This window comes from Hesperophylax consimilis, chromosome 7 (assembly GCF_061612785.1).
Source record: "Hesperophylax consimilis isolate HC1 chromosome 7, BYU_Hcon_1.0, whole genome shotgun sequence".
NCBI classification, from domain to species: Eukaryota; Metazoa; Arthropoda; class Insecta; order Trichoptera; family Limnephilidae; genus Hesperophylax; species Hesperophylax consimilis.
In genome coordinates, this window is record NC_142842.1 from 1,750,236 (window position 1) to 1,763,573 (window position 13,338).

The following is a 13,338-nucleotide window of genomic DNA, read 5'->3' on the forward strand; positions in this document are numbered from 1 at the left end:
ATAGACGCATTCAGCCAGCTATTCTCGGCACTCGGTGATTTTATAATGGTGCCTTCGAGTGCCTTTTACTGCCCACAGTGCCCACTAGTGACTTCAAGGTATGAAGACAAGTGCTGTTGCAGAAGTCCTGTTCTTCTCTAGCGAATGGTGGACATAATGGAAATGTTCGATAAGCTTCCTTGTAACGGGATTCCTGTATTGAACTCCATGTACATAATTGTCTGACTGAACGCCGACTGACGGCTTCCAGTTAGTGGAGGGGTAAGGCTCTCGACTAGCAATCCCGAGGTCGCAGGTTCAAATTCTAGCGTGAGCGAATAAATTTAATTTAATGAACTTGTGTTATTTCAAAATTTAATAATTAAAAATAATATAAGGTATATTTGCAGCACGTTCTAGATTGGAAGACACTTTCAGTATCGCCCTGGTGTGAGACCACCATTCAGAATTGAAACGTTGCTTGAAATGGCTTTATCCGTGTTTGGTGACCAGATTTGAATAGCCAGGGACATCCTCTTCTCCTCTCCTTCCCCTTCTCACTACCTTCCGCCTTACTACATATCCCTATTGGGGTTTCCTTAATCTCACTGGCTCCAGACGGTTGGAAGCAGTTGGGACTTTTGTGCGGTATTTTGTCGTGACGTATTTCAATGGCAGATTAATAATTATTGTAAGAAAAAATAAAATTTATACCAGTTATGCCAAAGAAGATATATTTCAAATCCAATCGTTCGCTGCAAATTTTGGCGATATCCAGCCAGCAATCGCAGAAAAATAAATTTGAAAACATGCGAGCATATTCAGCCGTATCTTGAAATGTATAATGAACTGACCTGAACATGCCTTGACCACTTTTTTGTTCACAGCGAATTTGTTTTAACGACTTGTTAATTCTCGGGTCTGATTCCTCTATGGATCAACTAAAATTAGATTACTATAATTACCTACTCCTATAGTAGTTATATACCTATACATACGGTACCTACCTGCAATACATACATAATAGTAATCTGTCCGGCATCCGTTTTGCATTGGATCATCAAAAATTCTTCAAAATTAAATTCTTGATATTCCTGCCTAGTTCTTAATGATTGCATTATTTGTATAGCGCCGTTTTTGTGAGAAAATCTTCTTTTTACATATTTCTGAGTTCTATGAGTTGTTGAACTTCTGCAGAGCCTTCTTCCATTATTAATTACATAGTAAATAATAATCAGTTTGATTCGATTCACACAATGTTATGATCAGTTTCCTGCAGTAATCGTGATCATTTAACTCGTTGCTATATCACCGCGACAGTTGAGCTGTGTTTCAGAAGACTTGTGACAACAAACTTATTCATGTTGGAGAATGCAGCACGCAGATACTTTCGCACGCCATTAACTGTTACAAAACAATAATGTGATCGTGTTAGTATATGTCTTGAGATGAGAGTCTTTTCCAGCCAATATGTAATTGTTGGTTATTGTTATTACCTGCTACCAGAATACAACTCTTATTTTATTTGCCACTGAACATCGATACTATATTTTTTTCTATCAATAAAAACTCACATGATACCTCTATCGAACTTACGATTTTTCATGCAAACGCAATAAGCATTCTTATTCTGTTTTCAGCCATAATGTGACTTTCACCTGGGTTCTGATCTCTGATACTTTAGTTTCAATTGAAAACGTTTACGCAAGCATTTAAAATGTGCTTCTAGAAAAACAGCGATATTTATGAAGGATTTATTTTAATGTTTTAAAATTTTCGACAATCAAACAAGCCAAAAAGACAGTTGCCCACGGGCAAAACAAACTTTGGAAGGTGGCCGAACTGCATCAAAACGAGTAATTTCGGTTGTGGATCTGTCCGTCATGTCTGGTTCAATGAACTCGGATTTGCTTTGAATTTAATTTTCATTCTCAACAATTTAACACTGATTGTGTCAAAAATTTCGACAAGCGATTAAAGTACCTACAAATTATTATTTTTTCGTTTATTCTTTCTTGATCATTCTGCAGCAATTGTACTTGTTCTAATGTGTTCTTTACATAAACTCTCAGCATAAAACCTACAACTATAATACGGGTTTAAAAATAATGTAAATGCCGCACAAGAGTCCCAACTGCTCCCAACTGTCTAGAGAGCCAGAGAGACTCACATCCCCAATTGGGGTATGTGTGAAGCTGAAGGTAGTGGGGAGGAAAAATAATGTGGGGGAGTACCTGGCTATTTAGATCTGGTCACCAAAAATACGGCTAAAGTCATTTCATGCAACGTTTTAATTCTGAACGGTGGATTGCGCTAAGCCTAAAAAATGATCTCCTGCTTGATAAGAACTTTGCACTGTCATAAATAACTTGTCAAGTGCATGATGCGGTGACATGATACTAAAGATAACATTCATTAATAATGATATCTATAGCTTATAAGTATGTGATTAGTATCACAATACCGTGTGTCAAGTACGCTTCAAATATTGGAGTGTTTCAGATAATATTATTGGGTCCCCGATGCCAACTTTTAAATTAACCGACAAACCGGAGGATTAGATTGACTCCGGATTGACGTAGCGGTCTCGAGGCCATTCTTTACGATCCCAACATATTATTTATTATCTATTTGAAATCATAAGTATGAAAATGACATGAACCTAAAAGGCTCTGGACGCTAGGCTCTCTATTCGAGAAGATGTATGAAAAATGACAAAACCTAATTATTTTTTTTAATGACGTGTCCCAATCCCTGTCTAATCGAATTCCCCAAATATCATAATCCGTTATAATTGCAGTAATAACATAAAAATAAAATTAAAGTATGTACTTCATTTTGTACCACTTTGCATTCAATTAATTTAAGGAAAAAACTGTTCGATCTTAAAATAAGCGAACAGAATGTAGAGTGATTGCTAAGATGAGATGTTGAACTATTATTATATTGCTGCCAAATAATTTCCCTCACCTTAGATTTGGCTTCAGTGCTACTCATACAAAATCACAGTAACGCTCTGTCCAGAGCAAAGATTTTTCATATTGATTCCGATATAGTTTCCATGCGGGGGCGGGATCAAAAAGCTTCGTGTAAAACGCCCATTATTCTCTCTCGTAGGTACTGCAAATAATGTGCAGAGATATCAATGTAGGTATTGTAGTACATATTCCATTATCCAGTACTGCGCACGCCGTGTTATTTCCGATTGGATGATTCACAACCCGTCCCGGTTAAATTGGCGGCTAGTCCTCACCGCTAAACCCTGCCAATGATGCATAAACCACAATACTCAGTCCTACTTGGCTGTCAATAGCTTTTGTAGGAACCCAAAATCCCACATCCGTCAGTCAACGTCAAGGACTATGAATTACGTTAATTTAGCAACTGAAGTCGCTATTTTCTGGCTCAGTACTGGATCTGTTTCTGGATCAATACTCACTTTTTTTGGCGGGATCGTTCACTGGGTTACTAAGTAATACCTACTCTCAATTCTAGCGCCCGCGCCATCCAGTTTTAAATCTTTCACTGTCATTCAGAAGAAAAAAACAAGTGACAGCGTTCCATTTTCTTTTTTCAAATAAAAAGTTCAACTAACCGTCACCCAAGGCCGCGCGCGGGAAATAAACCGCCTGAGACGAAAAATTGTTCCACGTTTAAAATTATGTCATGAATGGGCGTATCAAAATAGAGCAGTGAGTTCATGATCGTTATTTTAGCGATTGCGGTAGTGTTGGCACTATTCATTTTATTTTTTAATGTCCGAACATTTCTTGAATAAATAAAACAATATTGATGTTAGCCCCCCAGCACGAAATAAACTATCACCCACCATTGTTTAAAAACTGCATCAGTACATATTATAATGAGAATATAATAATAAATCGTACTAATTATTTATTCATGTTCTCCATAAGACGGTTGTTCACCAATATATTACGGAGAATATGAATAATTTTAGGTACATCTAAGAATGTCATGAAGTAATAATGTAAGAAGTCATGGGGGGCAGTTTTACTATTTTGGGGAATACGTCACTTACGACAGTTGCTGAATTGAGTAAGTGACGTTGAAAATGTCGATGGTGAATGCAGAATCGCTTTCGGAGTATAAAAAATTGGATCTCCTTCAAGTATACTTGCTAGGCACATATAAATTAACTTCTTTCAATAAGAGTGTATTAAATATATTTCCAGAGATTAAGAGATTATTGCTTCTAAGGTATTGAAATCGAGCATTCCTGTTGAGAACATGGAAGACAAGTACGTATATTCTCTCATGCATATCTATAGGTAACGCACAAACCTCTAACAATGTTTTATCTCGTGTGATTATTTGGGGTCTGCAATACACACAAATATCAAAGTACTTTTATCTGGTTACAAATATTTAGATTTTTACAGCCGGACTAAATGTAGGTATCAATTTAATTCATTGTTGTAAATTTTCACAGCGTCTCGACAAGTCAGAAACACAATTGCTTTTAATTTACTGCGCCATCCGTTTTAATTGGAGAGTACCTATTAATTCAATGTACAGTGTGTCGACATACTTTTTCGAATATACTTTTAAATAAAGTGATATACGTAGTACCTTCCAAATCTGGGTAGACCAATGGAAAATTCATATAATATGCCATGGTTTTTTTAATTTGTTTATTTATTCAAATTATCGAACGACATCCATTTACAGTACAAAATTTCTCATTTTAACATTAACATCTGGCAAGATATATTATGTATAAAAAGTTTTAAGGTCATTTAAAAACTAATAAAATATATATACTGTTTTAGGATTTTCATTCATAGCACTATTATACTTGTCATGTTGTGTTAGTACGTTCATCGTCCGATAAGAAACATGCCCTTTTATTGTGAGTTTTTGCCGGTTCGAGCTACGATGCAGATTTGTTCGTTTTTTTTCTTTACAATATGAAGTTATGAAGCAAAATTTACAACAATTAGTATACTATTTTAAAACTACATTTCAATAATAATTGCGTCAAGGAATGCTCACGATAGCATATAACATACAAGCATGACAAATTCATTTAATGCATTAGTGTCTTTTTAAAGATGTTAATAAAATTCATGAAACAATTCTTAGCATTTGGTATTTTATTTCACTCAATTGCATCGCATTGATTGAAATTTTTTTCAATTCAATAACACATATGAAAAATGTAACAGATTGTACGCCAACAATATAATGTGAACATGAATTTCTTTTACATGTAATAATTATAATAATCCTTATAATACATTTGATGACTTTATTATCGTGATTGATTTTTGGGTTATTACCTACTTTGGATTTGTTCCTGAAATCCTGTGAAGACCCAAAACGCATCGAGCACGCGTAATTATTATGAAGGCAATAATCAATAGAGGCGACGAGGATTGGTATCTGGTGCCTGAAGGCTTTAAGGAAGCACAATACGGCATAATAACCCAAAAAATAATCGCCATAATTTTCTTCAACTTTCTGAACTGCGTGTGTTTTCATTGCATCGTTTCATTCAATATTAATTCGAGCTGAGTATTGTTAGCAGCATGTTTGGAAGTATGGTATCTAAGAAGTTTGTACTCTTTGTATTAGCTTGTTGATTTATCTAACATCGGCATCGTGGGAGATATAAATTACAAATAGACACAACACAACGCAGTATCCATTGTACCTAACCTACTCTCTTGTGTGATACTTTCTAGCCCTCAACCATTCTCCCATAGGGTCAATTAGGGAAATTCTCAAAGCCAAATTGCGATTTGTTTCATTCAATTAAAGCTTAGTACGAGTATATGAACATGGTGTACATTCGTTATTAGAAGCTAGTAGACCAACCGAAACTAGAATTTCAGCCAAAACAGAAACCGAATTTCGGCCTTTTTTCTAAATTTGGCCTAAACCAAAGCTTATTTAAATAAGTGAAACAATGTTACTTTGTTTGAACCACTATATTTATAAATACATACGGGGACCGGTTTCAGAATAACCGTTCCTTCTTCAGGGTAAAATATACAAACTTAACATGAATTCACTCACTTTAAACCTCAGTAAGCAAATAACACATCTGCCCTGATGATGGACACTGCAATGCTGTCCGAAACGCTGGCTAAAGAAGGAGTTAGCGCAACACGGCATAACACCCCAAAAACAAATAACAAAAATACTTTTGGCCGTGAAAATCTTAAATCATATTTTCTCAGTAAGCAGTTTTAAATATTAATATTTTGAGGAATGGTATTAATTAAATAATATGGTAAATGTATATATACGACACCAATCACGCGAGTGATTACAAAACAATGGATGAATATATTACGAAGTGTTGAAGTGGGGGTGGGGGCGTGACTAGGGATTAGTGAAGAGTGGGGGGAGGAGATGGAAGGGACGGTGAAAGGGAACATGTCTAAGGTGGGACTGCAAAATTATTTTATTTTGTTTTTTTAATTTTTAATTTTCTTTCTTTGTTTATTTGATAATGGACTCATTATTATTAAGGGATTTTTTTATTTCTAAGGCTTCTAAGTTATCTGTATTTTTAGTTGTCTATATCCCTGTATGTTCTTTTCAGAACTATCATTTTTATTTGAGTTTTTTATTTTTAAACTTGTAAGATTTCATTAGTTAAATACATAAATGCAAAAGATCTTAGAACTGATAAATACAGTTGACTTATCAATCCAGTCTTTAATACTATTTATGTTAGATAATATCCATACAATAACTAACTATTATTTAAACGATATTTAAATAATAGTTAGTTATTATTGAACTCTACGTTTAAAATATTTTTGTTATTCTCGAGGCTCAAACAGTCAAAAGTAGGTGTCAGTTTCGGAAATTTTTTGGCCGTAACCGAAACCGCGGCCTAAACCAAAACCTCCTAGATCGCAAGGCCGGTACACTCATTCAAAGCAGCCTCGTAACTTATATGGGATTTTACAAAAATTGTCGTTTTATTTTTTTTTTAATATATTCTTATTTATTAAAACATCTTAACCCTTAAATGCATGATTTATTTATTTTTCTGGAAAAAATATATTTTGTAGATATTTATATGCAAGGAAATATAAAGATTTTTTTTGTAATTTTTTAATGATATTTGATTAAAAAAACAATTGTTGCAGATTTACAACACCATGTATTTAATATAAATTAATATGAACAATTTACGTATGAAAAAAAATAAAAAAACCTAAAACAATTTCTCAAAACTAATAAGTGTACCGGAAAAAATACGAGGTATTAGTGTTATTACATATAAGTATTATATTATTGTATCTACTTACCTAAGAAAATCAAAATAATAATAGCAAAACAAAACTTTAATTCTAAACTCCAACCAATTTTCAAGAATCTTCACTTTGTTAAAGAAAAAGTGACATTTGACATTCGCGAAAGAAAAAAAAAGGTGACGCCACTCGATAAAATATATTACCCTGAACTTGATAATTCTAAAACGGCATGCATTAAGTATACACCAAAGATTTAAAGGTGGTTTGAACGGTGTGTTGCTGTTTTGCAACAGTATGCATTTAAGGGTTTAAATGTTTTACTTAATTTTAAAAAATAAATAAATCTTTTTCGAGGTTCTCATACAAGTTAGGAGGCTGATTTGATTCAGTGTCCCGGCCTTGTGATCTAGGAGGTTTTGCCTAAACTCGTTTATTGGCCGAAATTGGCCAAAACCGAAATTTCGGCTGGTCACCGAAGCAATGACTATCTTGATGTTGAAATTTCTTCTCGGTTATCTAAAATTATAATGATAATTTGTTTTCACGATATTATCTGCCATAAAGCTTGATTTCCACTAATTATGGATGAATATCATATTAAAGGCCTTTTTAATATAATAACCACTTATTGCTTACATGTCTTCCAAATCAGAATAATGTGTTAAATGCAAACTTTTATTACTTTCTTATTATAAAGCCTATTTGTATAACTATTTTTCTTGGGTGTCGTTGTTTTAAAAACAATAATAGTTATTATTGACGATTTATGCAGCGATTGAAAGTGCAACATCTACTTTTACATCCATGAATAAATTGCATATCCCAACATGCATTGTCCTCCGTGGTTGACTGGTTACGATCTTCGGCTAAGAATCCGGAGTTTGCTGGTTAAAATCCCTACTTGCGCAAATAAATATATAATAATTTATTTGATACATTTTTGTTGTTTCACAATTTATTGAATGAATATAAATTCCAATTCGAGTAGAGTGGTAGATACTTTGAGTATTGCCCTGGTAAAAGAATACCATAAAGAAGCGAAACCTCGCTTTAAATTGCTTTAGCCGTGTTTGGTGACTAGATCTGAGTATCCAAGTAGTTCCCTCCCCACCACCTTCAGCCTTACAACGTACCCCAATTGGGGATGCCATAGTCTCACTGGCTCCAGATGGTTGAGAGTCGTTGGGACTCTTATGCGGTACTCACCTTGCGTTCTTTAAAATTCTATCAACATTGTTCACACATGAACACCGAGAGCTGTATGTAACCTACCCACCCACCACCCATAACAATACGTTATTATAGTTTGCCAATTCGTTTAGTAAACGTCCTCACTGACCGTTGTATTTTTTTAAATATTTTGACTCGTGTATACATACTTAATATTTTCTTTATCCTAAGTTTTGTGAATATAATGTGTTATTACAAAAAACGAATTTCATATCGTTTGCATTAACTTGACTATCTTAAATAACAATTATTATTTTTTAAATGATTCGCTTTACTCGTCCGATTCGCCAAAAGTCCACCCCAACATGTCGGCTGGACAATCCAGAGAAGGTAAGCTCGGTTGATTTTATCCTTACCCACTAACTATTGAACCAATAATAATAATCAACATTGTTCATCGAATGAACCATTTACAGTCCATATACCAAATACGTTGGTGCGTTTAGTTTGCCAATACTTTCCATTCAAAATGAACAGCCTGATATTTGGGGAATGCGTCCTATTTTGTGCAGTGACTATGTTTTGTACAAGTTTTATTGTAGTAATGATTTATTTCATTATTACTTCATATTTAAACAATCCAATGTAATATTGATTTTTAAGAAACGTCGTCACATAACTGTGGGTAGTTTTCAATTGACACCATGGGCATTGTGCTTCAGGTCGTGGTTGGCCTTATTATTTTAATTATAGTGTGTTTTATCGTATTAACGCTCAAGTTAACGTGTAATCTCCATAAATCAACCCTGAAAATTCGGCTGACGAGTGCTCCTCACATTTTCGGGGTGTCCTTCAAAGACCTCAAGTCCGGCCTCATTGCTCTGGGCGGCAAATTGGTAAAGACTTTGTTATAAAATTTGAGCTGTACTTGTTGATGTTGTTTTGACGAAAAATTAAGTGTGTACACGAAAACGCTGTTATCTGTAATTTGTAACATACTTAGCTAAAACTAGGTTTTACTTCCGACAGTATAATACTTCCGCACTTAATAGATCCACTTAAATATTGCAATAAACAGTGTTAATCTCAAGTGACCTACAAGGTAAGTATGGTACTGCCTGTAAAAAATAAAAATAATTAAGAATAATAACATATGTACATTCTAGCATCACGTTCATCAATCAAATGCATTGTACATATAGCTTTGTATTAGTCATTGACGAACCGGTGGATGAAATCTAGAAATTAGACACAAATTGATAATAGATTAACTAGTCTATAGTTAGTAAAAACAATGTTTCTTTTTAAGAAACCCAAACTAAGAATCAGAAAACCTGTTTTACAGAACATGTTCTAACTTAGTTCGGGTTTAGTTAAATATTAATTATTGGTTACAGTTCTATCAATATTCAAGATGGCCGTCAAACTAAAGACGTAAAACATTAATTTTGATTTGAACGAAATAGCTATTTAAATTGCACTATTTTTCGCCTCCGATAACTAAAATAGTTGTTGTAATTTAGAGAAACGGCTGTGCGGCCTTTTTCATATAAAACTTAAATTTGAATTGGATGCCAAAATACTTGACCAAACTGAATAAGATTTTTTTTTATCAAAGGGTGTAGCAAATTTCTAGTACGAAATAGTTTTAAATGATTGCGTTAGTTTAGTAAACGAAAATTATTGCGTTAGTATAAAAGTATTATGTAGGTATGTGTGTTTCCTCCCAATTTTAAAATAGGTAGGCAGTAATAATAAGGTAAAATTTTATTTACACTACCACACAATAAACATATTTTTATTTACACTACCACACAATAAACATATTTTTATTTACACTACCACACAATAAAAATATTTTTTAAATAAAACTGCGCAGAGGTCTCCATAAGGTTGGTAGCAGTTGGGACTCTTATGCGGTTTCACATTAAAAAGGGGATCCCCGTAGTTCTTTAAAATTAAAATATATATTATCTTTTATAACGATTTAAAATTTAGAAAGATTTGTCTCTGAATTTATGTTGTTTTGTGTTGGATCCTCGTGTCTTGTGTCTGCGCTTACCAGAATCACGTGTAAATACTTTCCTTAAATGAAGAACCACGCGAAGGAATAACAAATCGATTAGACTTTTATTATCATCCGCTTGGTCGACAAATAAATTGAATAATAGTTAGGTGATTACCAAATCGTCCTACTTCTTCCGATGAAGACTGACTGCTCATATCATTCGTTATTATTTTAGAGTTACTTATTGCGTGGGATAATGGCTTTATTTTCCTAATTGCTTCGTTAAATTCCGAAATAAATCATGTCTTACGCCCCGGCAATGTGTCAGTAATCACGAACTTGCAACAGGGTATAAAAAGCAATTCATCTATGATAAAAAAGTGTCATTTTTATTTAAAATCAATGTAAACCTAAACTATACGAACTACATTACTTACTTCTTTGAAAAATCATATTCCAACTTTGGACTTGGGTAAAAATGCTGAAAAAATTACATAAATATCCTAAGGACAAGTTGTTTCACAGAATTTGAACAATTCGTCGAACTTGAAAGCTAATATTCAAGTTTTGTTGGTATGTTTTTATTTCACCAGCCCTTGATGAAATAATAACATAACTTGAAAATTAACTTTCAATTTTGGTGAATTGTTCAAATTCTGTGAAACAACCCCTACCAAGCTTTTTCTATGTCTGTAACTAGGTACTTATCAAACTCTCTCTATGTATTTTTTACATGGAGCTGTATTTATCGAACTTGCACTAGAATACTTTGGGTAATTTTCCTATAATACATATATTTAAAACCAATATCGTTTATCTGATTTCATAAATAATTTGATAAAGTTTGAATATTATTGAGCACGTTTCTAGCAACTTGAAACGCAGAATACAAACATTCCAGTCATCCCACATCATATTTTCAGATTGCACCGAACACAATGTACGATATTAAATTATCTAACAGCTGATAACTGATATTATTTATGGTCAAGTCCCTTAGATGGGAATTCACATAAAAGGTTGCAAGTACCATTATTCCTACATCTTGTTAGATTATTATAAGGCGAAACTTTCTCTCTCGAATTGTGCGTTTATGGCTGCAGCGACTGCAGTAATAAAGTTGCCCTGTTCTAAATAGGTTACCTGGCAATGTTACCTCAGCACAACTAAATCTTGATTATAAACGGTGTCTGGAAACTAGAACTACAAGCGGAAAATTGCTGAATCTTCGTTACACAGAGGACCCAAGAAAACTGTTTGTTCTAACAAATTTTTCTTTTTTTTGTCAACTACCCGGAGAAAAATGAGTATTGTTGATTTATTAAAAAAACTCTTCGAATTATTCGTAATCCAATTAAAAACAAGATTTCAGGTCGTTTCCTGATATTTTCCTTTCAGTAAATTCCCAATATATCAGGACACGTGTTCATGCACCTGCATTTGCCTTGCTAACATATAATGACGAAACGCGAAAATATTATGATTTTTATGAACAAGTGTTTGGACAACGTAATAATATATTCCTCTTTTACTTAAATTTTAACAAGTAACCTTTCAATTCATTCGTTAAGGGCCTGTAATCCCGTTTTTAACCGGATTACGAATAAGAGAAGAGATTTTTAATAAATTAGCAATACTCATTTTTCTCCGTGTAGGGTTAAAAAAAACTTTTGGAGCCGTGCCTACGCTTCGACGCATTTTAAAAGACAATAAACAGCTCACAAAGAACCTAATAGCGACCGATTTTCTTTGAATTTAACCTAAAAAATTCCAACTTCTAATATTTACTCGAAAACGAAAACTCGAAACAAAAAAAAGTTATACAAAAAATCTAACACAAAACCACCAGTTTCCCGCTTCTACTACGAGTTTCCGGACACCGTGTATAATAAATATTTGACTTCTAAAATGCTTTCTAATTTTAGTTAGTTTATGTAGGTACTTTTTTTTCAATTTCCTTTGTTCAAATGCGTTAGTCTCTCTATATTTTTAAATCCTCATTCTTTTGATAATATTTTATTTTATATATGTAGATTCCTAGTTGGTAAATTTAAAATTAGCTTTCTTGTAATGTAATGTATTTGGTATATTGTTGTTACAGGTACAGCTCCTACAGCAGCAGGTGACGGTGTTGGCGGACACGCAGAGCTCAACGGACGATCGGTACTCGCGCGCCAAGTCCGACAATGCCGTGCTCCAGGCCCGGGTGCACATCCTCGAGGAGCAGCTCAGAGACGTGAGTTACACATACATTATATATCTGTGAAGGGTGTCATAGGCCATAATTTCACTGGCTCCGGGCTGAGGAATTCCGCTGCAGCATTCTCATTGAAAGAGCTTAAAATAAGCAGCATGCAGTACATACTACGTTGGAGCGATATTCAGAATTGAAATATTGCTTGAAATGCAATTGAGTTATTTCGTCATGATTTTATTATTAACAAGTATATTAGTAGTTCGACCGGTCAGTGGTTGAGTGGGCATAGCGCTTGGGTCTCACCCGAGCGTCGCGTGTTCGATTCCTCGGCTGGCTAAGTCCTCCATCACAACACAAGTAACATTTTCGGCTTTCTGTGGTGGTAGTAGGAGATTTTCAAACATTGTTGGGTTATTCGTAACCCGGGAATGTTTGTCTTTCTTTTAAAAAAAAAAAAAAAAAAAAATATATCGACTGTCCAAACGAAAGTAGCTTCAAATTGCATAAGTACTACGAACAGTTTAAAGTTGACATGCAAAAAATCGCTATACAGGTATTTCATATCATTGAACATACCCAGTTGTATGCGTTAAATTATTCAAGTTCAAAATTGGAACTCATATGTATTGAATCATATCAGACAAGCCAAAAAGTTTAAAAAGCCAAAATTTTATATTTGAAATTTGCAATCTTTGTCAGATCTAAATCTGAATAATAATTTTTAAAATTTGCTAACAGTATTCATTGGA

At 33.9% G+C, this 13,338-nt stretch overlaps 1 protein-coding gene across 5 annotated transcripts in view; it reads left to right on the forward strand.

Moving 5' to 3' along the window:
* nuf (rab11 family-interacting protein nuf) overlaps nucleotides 1-13,338 on the forward strand; it is a 220,132-nt gene that overhangs the window by 197,596 nt on the left and 9,198 nt on the right. For all 5 annotated transcript variants that reach the window (XM_089633096.1, XM_089633099.1, XM_089633098.1 and 2 more), the window contains one exon: nucleotides 12,494-12,628. In XM_089633096.1, the coding sequence (XP_089489222.1) occupies nucleotides 12,494-12,628 (135 nt within the window). The remainder of the gene's footprint in view (nucleotides 1-12,493; nucleotides 12,629-13,338) is intronic.